This window comes from Equus caballus, chromosome 21 (genome assembly GCF_041296265.1).
Source record: "Equus caballus isolate H_3958 breed thoroughbred chromosome 21, TB-T2T, whole genome shotgun sequence".
Classification (NCBI taxonomy): domain Eukaryota; kingdom Metazoa; phylum Chordata; class Mammalia; order Perissodactyla; family Equidae; genus Equus; species Equus caballus.
The window spans coordinates 28,828,778-28,850,069 of NC_091704.1; the positions used below are offsets into that span (position 1 = coordinate 28,828,778).

The window sequence follows — 21,292 nt, forward strand, 5'->3', positions numbered from 1 at the left end:
AGCCTTCATTCCTTAGGGAGAAGCCCTGGGTTTTGAGTTCCCTCTTGATTATGGGTTGCTGTGCCCAAGGTGGGGTTTATGGCAAGATTGTGTCTCAGCCTCTCCTGCACTCTTCGATGTGGTCTTTTTCTCATTTGCCCAATGTTTAGGGGTTACTCAGCAGTTTTTAGCTTTTTTCCAGAGGAAGTTCTTCCATATTTGGCTGCAGATTTGGCGTGTCCGTGGGTTGAGGTGAGTTTGGGATCTTTCTGTGTTGCCATTTTGAACTGGAACCCGTACTTTCTCTTTTAGTTAATGGCGCTAATATCTACCTAATAAACTGAGTCAGAAACCTCAGGGTCACCCTTGATTTCTAGCTCTTGTTCTTTTGGAATCTTACTGGTCACCATCACCTACCTACCAAATTGAACTAGTGTGTATCCCCTACTCTTCACCACTAGTGAGCCATCTTTAACTTGGGTGTAAAAGTGCTAGAAAACCATAACGGCTTTCTAGCGCTTGTTCTGTTCCCACTATCGCCTCCTATTAGTCAATTTCCTATGTTGCCATTTGAGTGATCTATTAAAACTCAAATCTGATCACACTGCTTCCCTGCTTAAATTCCTTCAAGAATTGTTTACAGCTGGAAGATGAAATCTGGACTTTTCAAGCATTTCAGACAAGTGTCATGACTCCAGCCCTGAGCCGTTCTCTTCCTCTTCCACCCTATGGTTACCAATATGCATGACTTTGAAGTTCTAGAAATACACTATGCTCTGCTATCGCTCTGTGGTTTGCATTTTCTGCTCCTTCTGTTTGGAACAACCTTCTTCCATTCTGCCTCTGCATAACTCCTACATTTTCCAATGTTTTAGCCCAAGCCTTATTCCTTCTAGTTGGTCTTCTCAGAACATCCCAATCCTTGCCTTTAATCTGGGTTAATTGCCCCTCTTCTGTGCTTTTGCAATAGTTTGTATGAAACCTCCATATTGGCACTTATCAAATTGTATTATTAGGATATTGTTTTGGAATATTAAGCTAGATTTTCTCCCAATACCTGTCTTCTTCCTTATGTTATCTATACCCTTGGCCTTTCTTCCATTCAGTCAGTAGAACTGCATTAAGGGAGAGACAATACATTAAAAAAAGAGAATATGATTATTAGGTGAAATTACCTGAGATTTAGAATTAATGAACAAGAAACTCTAGTGCTAAAGGATTCGGGACACAAACAATAGATTAGGGAGAAAAGTCAGTCAGCCAGGCTACCTCTCCACCAGACTAAAGATTCTTTGGACTTGGTGTGGGTTGAGGTGAGAAGAAAGTTAGAGGAGAAATAAGAGAACCAAGAAGCTGAGTGTTCCTAAGCAGTGTCCACAGACCAGAGCCTTCCATACGGCCTTCTGTTTAGAACACTCTTATTCAAGTCCAATAGGAAGCCTAGGAGAGAAGGAGTTAGCATCTTTCAAGGGTGAAAGATGTATTCTTTTCAGGTCTATCTTCTCAATGTTATTGAGGGAAAATAGCCATATGGTAACTTCATGTTTTTAAATTAAGTCAAAGCCGGGGGGTAATTACTGAGAGGTGAGAACAGGGAGAGATTTCTGCTAAAACCAATTGGAACTGGTATGGCCACAGGAACCTCAGAATGACCAGGTAGCATGTGTAGTCCTTCCTGAGGTCTTGTCACTGGTAAGATTTTTATCAGTTTATCTGGAGGTAGAGGACTGTTGTCTAAAAAATGAATTTTATAACATTTCAGAGAAGACATTTTTGTGAGCTTTTTTAGAATAAAACAAATTTCTAATGTTCATTTCAATTATTTATTAGATCAATATTAGGGAATACTAAACTTATAAACTGTGGTAACTTTAATACCAACTATACATTTTCCTCTATCACAATTATATGAGTTCATTGAGGGTCAGGACTCTACTGTATGTATTTTCATGTCTACCAATAAGTTAACATATAAAAAACATTCTGTAAATGTTTGTGGACAGTATAATTGGAAGTCCCTTAATTAATTTTTTCCCTTAATTTTGATTCTTTGCATGTTATCTGCTGTGTCTACCCAGGTAGGTGGCCCTCCTGTCACTGGGTTCAGTTTAGAAAAGCTATTTTGATACATGTGGACCCGTGTGGATATTCCTAGGACCTTCTCAATTGGCTTATTTTTAGTGCAGATTCTTGGAAATGGCCCTGAGAGGCAGGCATATTTGGAAGAAAATATGTATAAATAGAGTTGGTGGCACAACTAGAACACTAAGTGTTCTCAAATTTAGTAGTGAATCTACTGGGATGCAAATAGATTGATTGACTTCACCATGCCCTGATGTCCAAGACCAGGCAAGCCTGCACGGAATCTGATGCCTCACTGTATCAGGCACCATGCACCAAAGGAAGCCCACAGTACTCACAGATCCCATCCACATGTTGTCCCTGTTGAATGCTCCATTCCCAGGCTGTGACAGTAGGATGCCAAAATGATCATTGGGCCTTAGTCTCCAGATGCAGGGACACACTGTCTTTAGGTAGTAGAGGTGACTTTTTAATACCCTAACAGCCATTCTTGGTTCCATAACCAAGAGCTTTTTGATTCTGGAATGTAGAAAGTCAGGTATAAAATTACCTACCTTAAACGATTACAAGTATTGGAATTAACGCCAATGCCTAAGTCCAAATTCATGTGTTGGAAGCCCATAGCCCTAAATAAAAACGTATTTACCCTTGTGTCTATTTCAAGCTCAGCGTTGTGCCTAGGATTGTAGAAGATAAAGGTAACAAGAAATGGAAAAATAAGCATCCTAGGACCAACAATAATACAAATTGAAGGAAGATGAAAAAATTTATCAGACTAAGGCTGAGAAATTCAGGAATATATTCTCTTAGATATTTATTGTAATCTCCAAAAAATAAAACAAGATAAACCCAAAGAACAAAAACCACTTTCTATACAGAATTCACATTCAAACTTAATACCTAACAGCACGTACAGTTTTTACACCATTAATTTCAATAAAGAGAATTAAAACTTCACAATGTGAATACACTTTATAGCTTTAAACCCAGACAAGAGCTCCTGTGGACACATGAAGAATCACGATAGTTGCTGCGCGGCAGTAGTTTTCAACTAAATGTCACTATCACTATATGAAAGCATTAAGCTGTTACTCAATATTTTCCCAAGAAGACCTCCACAGTGTAGTCACTGAGAAGGAGCCAAAAAGTGCCCGGTAACAAAGGAAGGTCTTCATCTGTGCACTTCCCAACACCCTTTATGGGAAATATGGAACTACAGAAAAATCTCTGGGCACGCATCTGCCTGGTTGACATTGGATTAGACAATGTCTTGTGGTTTGGTGCATGGGCAAAATGTCTAAATCAACTGTCTAATGTGGCTTTAAAGCAATTTGTGTTGTGTGGCCAAGTCTGGGCTTGCTCAGCACAGAGGAATATGATGATGCTGCAGCTTGTCTTCCTCATGGGGACAAAAACAGAGAGAGCCAAACTGGGGTGATTTGTTGGGTTTCGGAAGGCCAGTTTGGCTCTCTAGAGAAAGTAATGATCTATAGCTGCTGGCTCTGTCACCCTTCCATTCACGGGGAACATACTGTGATCTTTCCCACTTATTGGCCTGGTCCAATCTCCTCAGTCTTAATTCTTTCTGGAATCATGTCTGACCTCTTTAAAGAAGCCATTCTTAACTCTTCCAGTTCTTATAGGTCCTTCATTCTCTGTGCTCCTATATCCTGGCATAACTTAGCATGTAGATTATATCCTGGCATTTTTTTTTCCTCCTCCTTTAGTCAGTAAGCTTATTAAGGGCAGGAGCCATACCTCTTCCATGTTTGATTCTCACAGCACTGAGCATATGGTATTCAATAACTGAGTGATGACTAACTAAACATTTAAACACACTCTTAAATTATCATTCTAATGTTGGCTACCTGCTTACATTTTTTTCTTAAGTTTGGCACAAAGTTGTCACTAATCTCTCCGTTTCACCCACCTTAACTTGACTTCTTCAGTGAGTTTGAGAGCTAAATACAAATTTCAGGCTATCACATTTAAAATAGGGCCACTCATTGCCAGCAGTAGCCCAAAGCCATTTAATACGATTGGCACATCCCCACATGTCGATTTCAGGCTATTGTCATTGAGAGAACTGAAGGCTTCCTATGATGTACAGATGGCTACGGTCATCTAAAGCCAACTGCTCTTCATCATTTTTAGTGAATACCTCAACTTTTTTTCCTAAGGGTATCATGATTTACTCTGCTAACTAAATGAAAAGGCAAAGCACAATGTTACAAATGAGTGCTTTGCCTTAAAACTTGAAAATGGCAAATAGTTTATGTTAGTTGACCTACCTTAAACTTCATATACACAAACACGTATAGTTTTTGGCAATCCAGCAACCGGGCCTAATTTTTTGATTTTTGCATCTCAGTGAAGTTCTAGGCCACCAAATGTGGGATTAACCACGGGGGTTTGAGGATGAATATATGTGATTACGATGACACACCAAAGTGATTTAAGGATTCTGACTTTTGTTTCTCCTGTATCATCAGTGTGGACAATTGAGAATTGAAAGTGAATATAACATTAGCTACAACCTAAAAAGACATCACTATTTTAGGATTCCCAGGGTTGACAGTATTAAATTTGCAAAACAAAACAAAACAACCAGGTTGAGTAACAATAAAATATACAAACAAATACAAGAGTGAAAATTTTTAGTAGACACGACATGTGATCAACTTTTCTGAGAAGAATAAAAATGACTTTTCCTTATGTGCATATTTTTTTCTTAGGTATTTAAATTAGCTTCTTATAAGAGGTGTAAGAAGTCTGAATTAAAGAAGGGAATGCCTGTATAAAATAAACTAACAGCCGTTCTGTCTTGAAAATGAAATCCGCAGTGCTAAAAGGCAAAATTGACATAGTCACAGACACTAAGTGTCTTATAGGAAAAAAAGTACTTTGAAGTAGGCACAGAGGAGTTTCACATGACACCAATAAGATATTTACTGTATAAATTGCACCACTAGACAAATACAGCTACAAGAAATAATTTGAATAAGTCACACAGCCATCAAAGCATCTCACACATTCATTATAATTCACTCTTTCACACTAGTTTATATACACTGAGTAAGTCATTAAATATTGCACTTATTGGCCCATGAACCCTCAATTCTGAGGTGTTGAAAAATAGAAAACAAATCTATTTTTATTACATATTTCATGCAACATTTAAGACACTTCAGTTCCACAAACACCATTAAATAGTTGTACATTTGGACAGCCCAACGGGATCACATCACGTCTGACATTAACAATATATTAACAGGAATTACAGGAAGTTTTCATTCAGCACACATCCTAGGGATGATGAAACAATGCGTGGAAAACCATCATATTGATACAGCACACAATCCCCAGACTTCACTTTTATGAGGAGTATGGCACTGCTAGACAGATGGAAGTCATGCTCACATCCCTGAAAGGCCAGGTATCTGTGTGGCTCATGTACCATCTGCGTCTTTAAGAACAGTATTCACGAACCAAGCAATCCCTAGCCCCAAACAACATGAATATGGAAATACTTCCATTAAGAAATAAAGCCACAGCCAACTCTCAGTTGTCCACAACAAAGGAAAATATAAACACAGGTGAATGAGATACACAGGGAACCCCCAACCTCATTTCGCAAGTAATAACTGGTTAAAACTTCACCAATAATAGCGCTGGTGGGAGATGAATGGTGAAACTTGAGTCTTATTTCCTATTCTCGGTCCTGTCATTCTATGAGGATAGTGCTTTAAGAAACTGAAATGCAGATAAAAAATTAGGAAGCAGAAAAGAGAACTGCAAATAGAATGTTCAGTCTGTCCACCAGCTAGAGGTTCTGATCTTAGTACTCAAGCTCTGACAGGTTTTGAAATTTAATATCGTTTGTCTAGAATGTTTGCAAACTGTATTTTCTCTCTATCCTCTTTTTAATGAGAATTATGTGCATAGATACACAAGTCACAGCAGCGCAAAGAATCTATTTTGTAGACCTTTTTAAACAAAATGTGAGTTACAGTTGGAACACAGCTAAAACTCCCTTTTCCACAGCACTGAGAAAGCACCATATTGGAAATTTCCATTCATAAAAAAGATATCTCTGTGTGGGAGTGTGTATGGGTTGGGAGGGGCAACACTGTGTGTGGCCCAAGTGTAAATATTTTAATGTACCAAAGGGAAATATTCTTTGACTGGAGTGTCAAGCATTTCTGTAAAGGTTTTTAAGAAAAAAGCTACATTTGTTTATGAAATACCAATAACAATAGGTAGATACGTTTTAGGTAAAATCCCCAGACCTGTTTTTGCCCTCTTAGGGGATGCTGTATTTCTAGAACCTGGAGCCCTTTAGGTGCACTGTTAGGATAAATGATGCTTTTTTCTGGTCATAAACTTCATCTTTTACTTAATTTGTCCTAATACATTTCAGAATATAAAACCGGTTTATCTCCTCAACAGGCTTTGGTCAAAAATTCACTTAAAATATAAAGGACTCTAAAAAGCTGACCCTAACTGTTCAACTCATCAGAAAGACTTCACCATTTTACTGGTAAACTACTCAAACCAGGTAGTATGCACGAATAGGCAAAGCTAAGCAGAGCTGTAAAGGTTGCATCTTCCAGGGGGTGATTAGAAAGGCCACATAGGTGTAGTTGCTCACGTGGCACCCTAACACGCACACTGAGCGAGTATACACACAAAGGAACCAAGAGTTCCAGGTACCAGTCATGCAAACTATAATCTAGAGAGAGAGGATTCTTCAGACAGAAAGACAGGCCACTTCCCAAGTATGCTACACCAAAATACCTGATTGAGAATTCTAATAGTATATGAAAATTATTAACAAACACTTTTCATCTAGAAGGGTTTTAGTCATGACTTTAAGGTAAGATTTATCCCACAGTTTTTCAAATGCAGCTGCTACTTCAGGCTTGGGATAGCTTGGTAGAGTCTGGATGCATTTTTAATATAGTCCCACAGGTGTCACACGGTTGACTGAAGGATGACATAGTATATACTCACCAAACACTAAGATACACATTGGATAAAGTGTGTCACAATGAGCCACTGATTACCAACTACCACACTTCAAAATTAATGTTGCTTCATGGAAGTTCAGCTAATAGTGGACTGTATTTTACTTTTAAAAAAGAACATTGCATACCTGAAAGTCCATTCTCAGCATAGATATAGTTAAAAATGGAAGCTTAAATTAGTTCCTGAAAAACAACCCATGTGCTAAACAAAAGGACTATCATTAATCTGGGGTAAGAACTAAGTAGGTGAAATATATATTTGTTTATTGAGTATATAGATGTCTTATATAATTTGGGTTGTAATTTTGTAGAATATATGCTTCACATTTATCATAACAATGCTGCAGCTTCCTGCTACAACTGAAGGCATCATCATAGTTCCTTTTCCAAATAAAAATCTTAGCATTTATTTACCAGGCAGCAAGGGGATACTGACTTCAAGTGACCTAAGGGAGGAACTATACAAACCTCTTGGACCTTATAGTCTTTGGGAGCTCAAGGCAGTAGAAGCTGTTCAGTGGGGGCAGCAGCAATGAATTAGTTCCCTGTCCTGAAGCAATTCTTCTTGCGAGCCCATAGATGTGAGGCTAACTTGTAAACTGCCATCTTAGGACTTAAGAAACTTCACACACCTTCTACATCCATTCACATCTCAAAAAGCTGAAATGCAGATTCGCTCTGTGGATGGCTATTTAGATGAATTAATTTCCAGTCACATTTTTCAATGACATTAGGAAAGAAAACTAATGCATCCAAACCAAAGCTCTTGGATGTGTCTGCTCAAAACAATCAAAGTTTGTTTCTAAAAGCGATTGGAGAGCTGGGGGTGGTGAGGAGAGGGGTGGCAGAGGAAGAGAAATTCATACTTGAGACACTAATTGAATTGTATCAAAGACAAAAGATGGATGTCTAAAATTTACAAACAGAAGTATATACTTTTTAAGGTGTCTTGTTTTTTTGAAAACAAATTTAATTAGGCATTTAGTAAAAATGACCTGTGGTTATTTAGTCTGTTGGCAGATGGAGAGAATGTAGGGGGTATAGCATGTGTGTGTGCATGGGCGTGTAGCCGAGTGCATGTGTTGGCCAAAGACGGAAAAGCCTTGGAACTACAATGTTCTAATTTATAAGTAATATACCTGGATTCCAGTAGAAGCTCACTTCGTTAACCCTGGGCTGGTTCCTCTTTTGCCAAATTTGATTATAAAGCCAAGATCTCTTGATGAGATTAGGAATGGAGAATAATCTCTTTCCATGTGCTTTACAGCAGAAACATAGGTGTTCATTCACTTGAATTCTGTGACAATCCTCTTTGGAAACTTCTCGCTCAATGTAATTCGCACCAGGGTAGGAGTTTCAGAACTAAGAATCAGTTAGGAAGGCTTTGCTTTCATTGAGGTTTGGAAAATAGAAATTATCAAATGTTTCTTGGCAATATCACTTGGGCTGCTGTTGCATCACATTCCCCTGACTGGCATAAAAGTAGTTTAACTTTGGCATATTGGGCACTGTGTAAGTAGGCACTGGATTTGGGTCTTCTGGTCCTAGGGCCAATTAATTTCAATAGTAATCTGTCCTTTTAGACAGATTTCTAGAAAGGGGTTTACAAGAAAGCAAAACTCAACTCTTTCCCTTCCACTTTTCTACCATCTCTCATTTTACAGTAATACACATATTAAGGTCCTTCTGGAAAAGCCATTTGAAACATCATATTTAGGCCCTTGACATCTGTATGTATGTGTGGGATGGGGACTGTGAGAGAGGATGAGAAGGTCTGCCTGGCTTTATTGCTTCATATTAAAAGTGAGCTTAACAGCTATGTTATTCAACATGACCACTTTCTAGTCCAAGTTATAGAAATAATACAATATCATGCAAACAGGCTTCTGTTGCAAACAAATCTGTTTTGATGCCCCCTGCCTTGTCTCTGTCCTTTCATTTTAATTTATGTGATTTTTTGAATCTGGTCACCCCATTAAAATCTAATAAAGCATTAATGTTTTCTTGTCTTCACTGAGCTAAGGCCTGCCTTGCAGGGTGCCAAAGTAGAAATTTATTACCCATTAGTGGATCTTAAGCTAAGAATATGAGAAATAACATGGATATGCTTAAAACATCCCAAATTCTCTCTCCTGTAATTTTCATCTTCTAACTTTCTCAAATGTATGTGCCCTACTTTCCTGATTTGCAGGCATTTATCCTCCAGAGATCTGTCTAGATACATGCGTGTTTCCCTGTCAATATTCTTGTCTAATAAACTTGCATCCAATTCTTTCATAGAAAGTGTTTCTATTTTTGAAAAGAGGAGAAAACATCTTTGACATGATCACCAAAAAGGGGGGAAGCTCACTTCCAAATCTGCCAACCTGTGCTTGCTGCTGCTTAAACTCCACCTGCAAACACTGCTGGGGAATGACACAGACGCCAGCTTCCCTCTAGCGCTCAGTCAGAAGAGCTGGTGGGATTTGCTTGCTTTTTGTACACAGTCTTCAGGAAATCTGGGAGGAAGAATCTCAGTGTTCCAATGGTTTCCTTCTTCTTCCCAAATTGCTGACGGCATCCTAAAGTGGTTCTATAACTCTCAGCTCCAAAGAGTATGCTGAGCAACTTACACATTTTTAAATGCTCACAGAAGGGGGGATTTCTGAACACCAGCATTGAAAAAGATTAGAGATGAAAATTGTCTTTTCCTCAACCTGGGAGCCATTGTGATACTGTTTAAATAACTTTTAACTAGGCAAAAGAACTCAGCTGACGTGTGAGCAGAAGGCAGAGGTTAGGGAAGCAAACCTACCTCTTATGCTGTCACAAACTTCAACTTAACCTCTGCTCCAAGAGTTGGTAATGGTTCCAGAAAGTTTGTATGTTATGGGGGGCTAGTTATTAAGGAAATGGGGGGAGCTCAGGCCTTGGAATTCTCCAGCTACTCCTCTTCCTCTTGGTTAAAATGCTTGTTGCATAACGCATTCAGCAGATACTCTCAGGCCGCCAGTGCCCTCAAATATTCAGAATGTTGGGTAGAATCAGTGGGAAAAGCAGCCCTGGGTTAGGGTACTTCTTATTTAAACAGATAAACTAAAATTACTCTTTAATATTTACCTGACTAAAATTAGATTTAATCTCTTAGGAAACTTGCAAGGGCCTTAAAAACAATATTTCAATTTCTTTATAGTCAACGGTCTCCTCAGTTATAAAGAACACTGAAAAATAGACATATTTCCTGAACGGTAAACTGACCAGACCCATGACAGTCTCCCTAATCAAGAGTAATATTTCCACTTGATTTTCAACTAGAGTAAAGCAAATAAGGTCTCCTGAGATCTCTTCCTGCCCACACACACGCAAGCAATTACTTGATTATTTTCCCTACAAGTGAACAGCATAATTTTGAACCCGTAGCACAAAAGTCAGTTGTAGTGAAATTATAGTCTGAGGTCCCAGCAGTAGCTTAATCTGAGAAGAAATCTGAAACAAAAAGAGCCTAGAAGACAAATAACAAATCACATGCAAATACCAGATGTTTATAGATGGATAGTCCTTACAAATTTAAGATCACATATTAGCCACATATTAACACAGGAAATCTCCCAAGAATTGAATGCATGTACGAGCCATTGACATCAAAGATTTCCCTCAAATAATTATTAGGCAGTATAAATGAAGGCTAATAGACCATTTTTAAAGGCGGTTAGCAACCAGCCCTCCTGGACCCGCCTGTGTGCGTGGGGACATTAACAGCCACAGTTGGGCTGCGGTGGAGGAGGGGTTTCCTTGAGTCTTGTGTTCTGCTTTGCGGCAGTGATGGCCGGATCGGTCTCCAAACTCTCTGACATTTTGTCACAGATGATATCCACAAGACGCTCAAATGTCTGCTTGACATTAATATTATCCTTGGCACTTGTTTCGAAAAATTCAAAACCTGGAAGAAACACACAGAAGCGCAGCTTGGTTATTTCATACCTCTGCTGAAATTGAATGGGACCTGGTTATGGTTTTGAATGGTGGTGAGGTGGCAGCAGCGGGTGGTGGGTTTAGTTTGGGTGAGAGATGAGAGGCAGGCATGAGTTGCCCTTTGAGCCAATACTACTTGAGCCAACCATCTTGCTACTCATTAACCATGAACAAAAGGTATAAAGTGGAATCAGTGATGTTCACATTTTATTTTTCTTTATCAATTCATTTATGCCACCAGCATGGCTGAATAGACAAAAAAAATGTTCCATGGCAAGACTTAATGTTGCCATTACTAAGAATCCTCAAAACTGAGTTGGTCTTTGCCATGTCTTCCCTCAACTCCTGGCGCACCATGTAGCCTCTCACAATTGTTTCCAGGACTGTTGTTATTTGGCGGTTTTTTTTCTTTTCTCATTTCAGATTCTACAAAAATTATTAATTTTCATTTTTTTTCATTAACTTGAGGCTTAGAAGACTGTGTGTGCATATTCTGCTGCAAAAGGGACCACCAAAGTCCAACATCATCCAGCCCTAACTTTTTTCATGTCAGCCTTGCTACTGCCCAGTAAAGGGTTTGAGGGTGGGCTTTTGGTGAATTTCCAGTATTTAACTGGACACGAGGTGGCACTAACGAATTATTGGATTTACTTTAAGCGTGCTTCAATCTCCTTTAGGATTTTTTTGAGTGGTGACAGCTAACAGCCCTCTGGGGCTTTGTACACCATTGCATCTCTCTACTGGTGCTGAGTTTTCCATAGCTTCTGTTATCTGTCAGCAGCAATGTTTTTACCAACATCCGGGAAAAGGACACTTGATAAATTTCAAATGAGCTGCCAGAATTTCAGGAAGGTACAAAAAATGCAGTGACAGTTTCACACTTCTATGTGTCACTGTACCTGGGCGGAAGCAGCCTTAGTATGCTGCTCTGTACACAATCTTATCACGCTATTGTTTGCCTTCACATTCCACTGGCTGAGCTTACCAGTCAGTTGCCATGACAACCTCCCCACTAGGCCAGCCAGAGATTGCTCTGGTCCATTCAGGGGACGTTGATTTAGGAGGTATTGGGCGGAACACACAAATGCTTTCCTAATCCATTCTGAATTTTACACCCTATAAATCCTTCTGGTTACATCTGGCCCTATCTCAGGGGAACCACATGGATTCAGAGTGATTAAATCATGTGATCTCATCCCAGCTCCTGGGGCCACAGGAAAAAAGAATGGACTAACATTTAGCAGCCATGTTAAAATCCCTGTGATAACCCAGAAATACTTATTTTCTTAAACAATATAGAAGGGTAGACAACAGAAAGCAATTTTCATGAGTTAAAATTTCTAATTTAGTTGTCATACTATCTATTTAGTTAGATGACTATGTCTGAGCTTGAATTTCACTAAGTACTGTGTACTTATTGTTAAAATCCAAGTGAATAATTGCAGGATTTGAGCTGAAGGAACATGAGTAAATTCAGGTACTATAAAATAGCAATGGATACTTCAAACCCTCTTTGGCTTGTATTTCTCTTTCATTTCTCTCTCTCGACAGTGCTCATATAGCTCTCTGACATTCTGCGTTTCTTTACAGGAAAGGCTATCTGGCATTAACAGAATTCCATTAACAGAATCCTCTTTCCTAAAGTGTGCCCAGTCTATAGGACCAGATCATTCACCCTTCAACAATTTGATTCAGATTTTGGCAAGTATGGATCTAAGCTCTATCCTTATTACTAAGATGTCAGAACTATTTGCATCCTTGTGGGGATTTTCCAGTGCTAGCTGGAGGTACGACATGTCACAAGATACCAAGACCCCAATGAAGAAGTTAAGATCCCTAGAGGAAACTTGGGGGAACAAAATCCTGTAATTTGGCACAAAGATTTAATTTACAGTTTCAATTCTCTCACCTCTTCTGGTACCACTCTTACTTATCAGCATGATTTGGGAAGGCTTTGAAGGAGGGTATCATAAAAGATTTGGCCAGTGTGAAAGGACAGTAATCCACGCAAGCTTTTGTCAAATATAGCTCCTTTAATCCGGGCTTTGAGACACCCCATGATGCTGGTACACAACTTAAGGTCAGTAAAATGATCCTAGATCCCAAGAGCCGGATGCTCTCATGGTCTCGACCTTAACCTGGAACCCCAGGAAGACATGGCTACTAAGGAGATAGTGTCCCAGGAAGATAACACCATGTTATAACAGTACCCCATTTATCCAGCATGGCTGGAGAAGCAGGTACCATAATATGGGGAGAGGGATGGAATATCAGACAGAAGATATGGGATCTAGCCCCACTAGCAATACTTACTAGCTTTGAGACCATGGGCAAGTCACATTTTTCTTCTCATGTTCCTTGTTTATGACATTTGCCTTGCTTAGCTCGCATGGCTATTATGAGGCTCGAATGAGAAAATGTATGTAAAAGTGCCAAGCAAACCAGAAACTGCCATGATAATTCCAACAGAAATAGTAACAATTTGAGTGGTTACTACATAACAGGTACTATTCAAAGCACTTTATCCATTTTAACTCATTTTATCCTTAAGGTAGATGCCAGTGTTTTCTTCAGCTAAGAAAATGGAGTCACAGAATAGCTGAGTACTTGCTCAAATATTTACTTGCTCAGCCAGTAACGGTGAAGCTGGCACTTGAACTACTAACCTGGACACTCTCTTGCTCCTCCATCTACCCTGCAGAAGCAAGGGACTATTTGGTTCCAATTGAATTGGAAGTTTTATGTTAATAATCATACTATATACCATAAACTTCCATCAATTTAAATAACTAGAAAATAATGAACTAGATTTAATACTGTCAGTGAAGCAAATGAAACATCTTTTCTTAATGATTCAAATGTACTCTGATATCTTGTGCCGCCTACGGTCCATCAAGGTGGCCATCAGGAAAGCTGCATCTCTATACAGAATTACAGATATAAAAGGTTCTGGATATTAGGCTTCCTCTCATTGACCAGATATGCTGTTTGTCATAAAATGAGAAGTTCAGGATCAAAATCAACATCATCATCATTTTAGCATCTAGTTGTCTGGATTCAGGGCAAATGTGAGTCTACTGTGCAATAAATGATTCTCCATCCAGGTGAATCAATATCTTTGTTCAATCAAGTATGTGTGAGGCCATACACATCTCATGCCTATGTATGCCCATGGATTTTTAAAGCTCATGGCCTAAATCATAACCACAAATTCAAACACTTCAGCCTTTATTCTGCTAAGTCATTGTTGGATTTTATGGCCATACCTCCCAGTATCTCAGTATTTTAACTTCAAATATAGTAACACGATCTTGTTTTTAGAAATCTTTAACCTCCCATCCATACACATGGACATCAGTGGGAAGCCAGCACTTCAGTCAGTAATGCTTGGGAAAGAGTCTTTCTTATAAAATTTTGAAGATCATTTCCAATTTACTAGGTAGGCAGTGTGGTTCAGCAGATCAAATAAGTAGCCCAAGGTCACACAGCAAGCCAACTGTGAAGGCTGTCAGAGAGCTCCTGATAAATAGGTTACTGATTTAGCTTCCAGCCTTGGACACCTGTCCCTTGGACTACGTAATCCAGTATTAATAATTTCTGTGAACACTTTCAATTAACCATAGAAATTCTGGTCATTCTTTCTCATTCTTCCCTCATCAAAATCCTAAATTCTCTCTGGCACAGGTAGCACTATTCCTGAGTTGGATGAGCTTTGCACTGTGGTCCAGTACATCTCTGTTTTAGGCTTTTTCATGCCCGATCTTGGAAGGATCACTCCTTCCCTTTCCGAAAGCCATTAGAGGCACTGCTGGACCCTAATCCATTTAGGGCCTCGTGCTTCAGTTTCACTTGATGCTAGGTCCTGCACAGAAGCTTGGAAAGATTTTGTGTGGAAAACATATTAGTTATCCTGAGGAAAGAAGGGAAGAAACACCAAGCCATACTTGTGTCCTCTTCATGATGTGTATATTGTTGATGGGGCACCAGAAAGGTGGTGAAAACCAGATTGCAATCTAGTGCCTGAGCGATATGATCCTACATCCTGACTTCATACTATTGGAGGTCTACCTGCATTAGAATCTCCTGAAGTGCTCAAACGCGTCTAAATTCCACCCAAGACATACTAAGCAGAATCACAAGGAGGAGATAGGGCCATAAATATGCATTTTTAAAAGGCTCCTTAGGAGGTTTCTTAAGTACATGAAAGGTTAAGATTCACTATCCTCTGTATATCCATGTTTATAGCAGCATTATTCACAATAGCCAAAAGGCGGAAGCAACCCAAATATCCATCTACTGATAAATGAATAAACAAAATGTGGTATATACATACAATGGAATATTACCCAGCCTTAAACAGAGAGTTATGACACATGTTACAAATGGATGAACCTTGACAACATTATGCCATGTGATAGAAACCAGTCACAAAAGACAAATACTTTGTGATTTCACTTACATGAGCTACCTAGAGTAGTCAAATTTACAGAGACAGAAAGTGGAATGGTGGTAGCCAGAGGCTGGGGGGAAGGAAGCTTAGAGAGTTGTTGTTTAACAGACAGAGTTTCCGTTTTCCAAGATAAAATGAGTTCTGGAGATTGGTTGTACACCAAGGTGAATGTAATGCAGAACTGTACACTTAAAAATGCTAAGATGGTAAATTTTATATGTATTGTACCAAAACTTAAAGATTCTTCACAGAAATAAATGCCCCCATCAAGAAACAAGAAACATCTTAAACAACTTTACACTTCAAGAAACTAGAATAAGGAGAACAAAGCCCAAAGTTAGCAGAAGGAAGGCATTAACAAAGATCAGAGCAGAAACAAATGAAATAGGGACTGAAAAGACAACAGAAAAGATCAATGTAACTAAGAGCTGCTTCTTTGAAAAGAGAAAACAAAATTGACAAACATTTAGCTAGACTCACCAAGAAAAAAAGAGGACATGCTATAATCAATACCACAGAAATACAAAGGATCATAAGAAATTACTATGAAGAATTATACATCAACAAATTAAACAACCTGGAAGAGATAGGTCAATTCCTAGAAACATACAACATACCAAGACCGAATTTGAATAGAAAATCTGAACAGACCAATTACTAGTAAAAAGTTTGAATCAGTAATCAAAAACCTCCCAACAAACAAAAGTCCAGGACTAGATTGCTTCTCTGGTGAAGTCTACCAAACATTTAAGGAAGAATTAATACCAATCCTTCTCAAACTCTTACAAAAAATTGAAGAGGAGGGAACACTTCCAAACTTATTTTATAAAGCCAACATCACCCTAATACCAAAGCCAGACAAGAATGCCACAAGAAAAGGAAGTGACAGGCCAATATCCCTGATGAACACAGATGCAAAAATCCTCAAAAAAATATTAGCAAAGTGAATTGAACAATACGTTAAAAGGATCATACTCCAAGATCAAGTGGGATTTATTCTAGTTGTGCAAGGATGCTTCAACAGCAGCAAGTCAATCAACATGATACACCACATTAACAAAATAAAGTATAAAGATCATACCATCCTCCCAATAGAGGCAGAAAAAACATTTGACAAAATTCAACATCCACTTAAGATAAACTCTCAACAAGGTGGAGATAGAGAAAACAGACCTCAACATAATAAATGCCATATATCTATGACAAATCCACAGCTAACATCACACTCAGTGGTGAAAAGCAAAAGCTTTTCCTCTAAGGTCAGGAACAAGACAAGGATGCCCACTCTCTCCATTCTTATTTGATATAGAACTGGAAATCCTGGCCAGAGAAATTAAGCAAGAAGAAATAAAAGGCACCCAAATCAGAAAGAAAGAAGTAAAACTCCCTCTTTGCAGATATCTGATATCATATATAAAAAATCCTAAAGATCCTACCAAAAAACTGTTAGAACTAATTAAATTCAGTAAAGTTGCAGGATACAAAACCAATATACAAAAATGTTACATTTCTATACATCATTAGTGAACTATCAGAAAGAGAAACTAAGAAAACAATCACATTGACAATTGCATCAAAAAACATAATACCTAGGAATAAATTTAACCAAGGAGGTGAAAGACCTGTACACTGAAAACTATAAGACACTCATGAAAGAAACTGAAGACACAAACAAATGGAAAGCTATTCTGTGCCCAAGGATCGGAAGAATTAATATTGTTAAAATGTCCATACTATCCAAAGCAATCTACACATTCAATGCAATCTCTATCTAAATTCTAAGGGCATTTTTCACAGAAATCAAACAAACAGTGATAAAATTTGTGTGGAACCACAAAAGACTCCAAATAGCCAAAGCAATGTTGAGAAATGAGAACAAAGCATGGAGGCATCATGTTCCCTGATTTCAAACTTTATTAGAAAACTACAGTAATCAAAACAGTATGGTGTTGACATAAAAACAGACACATAGCTCAATAGAACAGAATATAGAGCCCAGAAATAAACCCACAAAGGAACCAAGAATATACCATGGGGAAAGGACAATCTCTTCAATAAATGGTTTTGGGAAAACTGGACAGCCACATGCAAAATAATGAAGCTGGACCACTATCTTACACCATATACAAAAATTGACTCAAAATGGATTAAAGACTTGAATATAAGACCTGAAATCAGAAAAATCCTAGAAGACATACGCAGTCAACTCCTTGACATCAGTCTTGGCAATGGTTTTTTAAATCTAACTCCAAAAGCAAAGGCAACTAAAGCAAAAATAAACAAGTGGGACAATATCAAACTAAAAAGCTTCTGCATAGCAAAGAAAATCATCAACGCAATGAAAAGTCAGCCTACTGAATGGGAGAAAATATTTACAAATCATATCTGACAAGAGGTTAACAACCAAACTATAAGAGAAATCATACAACTCAATAACAGAAAACAAACAGTCTGATTAAAAAATAGGCAGAGGATCTGAATAGACATTTTTCCAAAGAAGACATCCAGATGGTGAAGAGGTACATAAAAAGGTGCTCAACATCACTAATCACCAGGGAAATGCAAATCAAAACCACAATGAGAGAACACATACACCTGTTAGAATAGCCATTATCAAAAAGACAAAGGGAACACTTGTGCACTATTAGTGAGACTGTAAATTGGTGCAGCCACTATGAAAAACAGTATTGAGTTTCCTCAAAAAATTAAAAAATAGAACTACCATATGATTGAGCAATTGCACCTCTGGGTATTTAGCTGAAGAACATAGAAACACTAATTCAAAGATATATGCACTCTTATGTTCACTGCAGCATTATTTACAACAGCAAAGATATGGAAACAACCTAAGTGTCCACTGATGGATGAATGGGTAAAGAAGATGTGATGTGTGTGTGCATACACACACACACACACACACACACAAAGGGATATTATTCAACCATAAAAAAGGAAATCTTGCCATTTGCAACAATATGGATGGACCTTGACGGCATATATGCTAAGTGAAATAAGTCAGACAGAGAAAGACAAATACTAGATGATCTCACTTATATGTGGGATCCAAAAACAAAACCCAAACAACAAATGAGCTCATAAATATAGAGAACAGATTGGTGGTGGCTAGAGACAAGGGAAAAGGAGTGGGTGAAATGGGGTCAAAAGGTATAAACTTCCAGTTATAAAATAAAAAAATAAAAAGATTCACTATCTTCATACACTGTTGATGGCAATGTAAAATGATCCAACCTCTTTGTTTAACCAGGTGAGGAACTACCAGACTGTTTTCCAAAGAGTTACTGTATCACTCAGCAGGTCCACTTTTAGGTACATACTCTAAAAATAAAAATATATGTCCACGCAAAAGCATGTATACAAATGTTTATAGCAGCAAGGGTTATAATAACTAAGAAGTGGAAATGGCCCAACTGCTCATCAACCGATGAACAGATAAATAAAATGTGGTATGTCCATACAGTGGAATATCATTTGGCTATAAAAAGGAATTAAATACTAATATATACTACAACATGGATGAACCTTGAAAACATTATGTTAACATTATGCGAAGAAGTCAGACACAGGATTACATATTGTATGATTCCATTTACATGAAATGTTCAAAACAGGCAAATCTATAAAGACAAGAAGTAGATTAGTGGTTGCCTAGAGCTGGAGTTGGGGGATATGAGGAGTGAATGCTAACACACATGGGATTTCTTTCTGGGGCGATGCAGATGTTCCAGAATTGTCGTAAGATTGTACTGCTCTGTGAATACACTAAGAACTAATTAATTGTACACTCTAAATGGATGAATTGCATGGTATGTAAATTATATCTCCATTAAGGCTATGACATATATATATGTTTAAAAGAATCACTGTCCTAAATTAATCAGAATGTGGGTTGTCCATAAGAGATCTCTTTAGAAGGAAATCCCATGCTGTACTGGGGAAACCATTGCACTGACTGACAAAATTCTCTATCAGAAAATGTCACCTCATGCCCAACATGAACCCTTCATACAGGTACTTAAGTCTACTGTTTTTGCACTGGCATCAGTAGAGATGACAGAACAGCTGCTTATCTGGGAGGATGTTCTAAAACATTCTGGTGAGGATGAGGAACACGAACCTCACTCAGCTTGGCTTGCTGGCACTGTTCTCTCCACTTCCCTTCCTTAAGTTTCTGTGAGTGCCAGGTCCCAGAGAAATCATGCTTTTTCAGACCAGTACCCACAGGGCAGCAGGCAGGACATTTAGGCTGAAAGCATGCTGCTCATTGAGGTGGCAGGCTCCAAGCTGTCACTCGGGCGCTTGAAGAGTTGAAATGTCACAGCACCCCATGAGAGACTCCATTCCTCTTGTGATTGCACTGCATTAACAGTAATAATCACAGCTCCAATATCTCAGCCTTTTTCTCCAGTGCATTAGAACACCCTTATAGGCAATACTTTATTTATTCCCACATGTCAATGGCTATGCCAAGATGCTCTGAGGAATTGTTTCTTTCTCTACCCTGGGAAAATCCTAAGTGCCATTTAGGGCACTCTGACTGTTTTCAACTTCACTTTGAAAGAAAAATCACAACTCCTTTTGCTTCTATAGAGGGAAAGAAGCTACTAAAATCATACTACAGTAAATCATTTTTATCTCTAAATGTTAAAAATCTATGATCTGTCCTTAGGTTTCTATTCTCACACTCCTAAATAGACTTTTTATTTCCAGATTTGAGTTGCAGTTCCAATGTCTGTCTTCCCTTTCCTGTGGAACTGGATGAACCAGAGCAGCCAGGAAAGGTCATTCTGGTGCCAGGTGGGTGACATTTGGGCCAGAATTTGAGATTGCTGAGCAGCAGGACAAGCTGGAGAATTTGCTTGTCTCATGCTGGGCCCCATCCTGGAGATAGACTTCAGGAGGAGGAATTCATAAGAAATTTGACCCACTGGCCTGAAGAAGGGCCACAGAAAGCTGACCAGAGCAGGAGAGAAGCAAGAACAGAAGCTCAGCCAAAGGTTGGTGTTATTAAAGTAAGTGGTCAAGTATTCTGGTCTTTGAGTCCTTGGCTTTAGCCAGGACTGACCACATGGCAGCTTTCTGCTGCCTCGTCAGGATGCTGAAACTATGCAAGGGTTGTTCTATGGCCTTGACAAATCCTGATCAATGTAGAGGATGCCCTTCCCTTCCCTTTCCAGACATGAACTTAATACTCTTCATATGTGGGAAAAGCTCAGCTTCAGCATGACGGGAAAAGAAGCTGTCTGAACTTGCTGGTATAACAGCTGCCCATGCTACAACTCATCATTCTTGGCCGAACAAAATTTAAACTCCACAGCCTGTCATTCATGCCCCACCTTATTGACATTCCCTGGCACAATCCTCTCCCAGACATACACCCACACATTCCAATTTCTCCACTTCAGCCAAACAGTCCACTTCCCGTCTGGCAAAGAGACGTGACACAAGCCCGTTGTAGCTTTGCCCATATGAGTTTCCTCTTTAACCGTTGTCCCGCATCCTTTCTCTCTTCCCAAACTTACCTTCAAGACAAAAATTGTGTGTGTTACATTTCGTCCCCAAACTTTTAAACATTTTACTTTGACCCAACCTTTAAAAATCCAGACTTTTTTTTTTTACATAAAAATTCAGATTTCTAGAGTGGTATCACCATGGTGGCAACATAGGTCATTCCTGACTTCATTCTCCCTTCACAAGGAGAACAACTGACAACTATTCATGGAAAAGACACCACTGAGAGAATTTTAGGACATGAGAGAGAGGCTGAAGCACCTCCCTGCACTGC

The 21,292-nt window shown here is 38.7% G+C and overlaps 1 protein-coding gene across 2 annotated transcripts in view; it reads right to left on the reverse strand.

Annotated features, from left to right (window-relative positions):
* Positions 1 to 2,850: 2,850 nt before the first annotated feature.
* The window catches only part of RAB3C (RAB3C, member RAS oncogene family), a 273,330-nt gene continuing 254,888 nt past the window's right edge, over positions 2,851 to 21,292 (reverse strand). For both annotated transcript variants that reach the window (XM_005604243.4, XM_001495070.5), the window contains exon 5: positions 2,851 to 11,007. In XM_005604243.4, the coding sequence (XP_005604300.1) occupies positions 10,820 to 11,007 (188 nt within the window). In that variant the 3' untranslated portion in view covers positions 2,851 to 10,819. The remainder of the gene's footprint in view (positions 11,008 to 21,292) is intronic.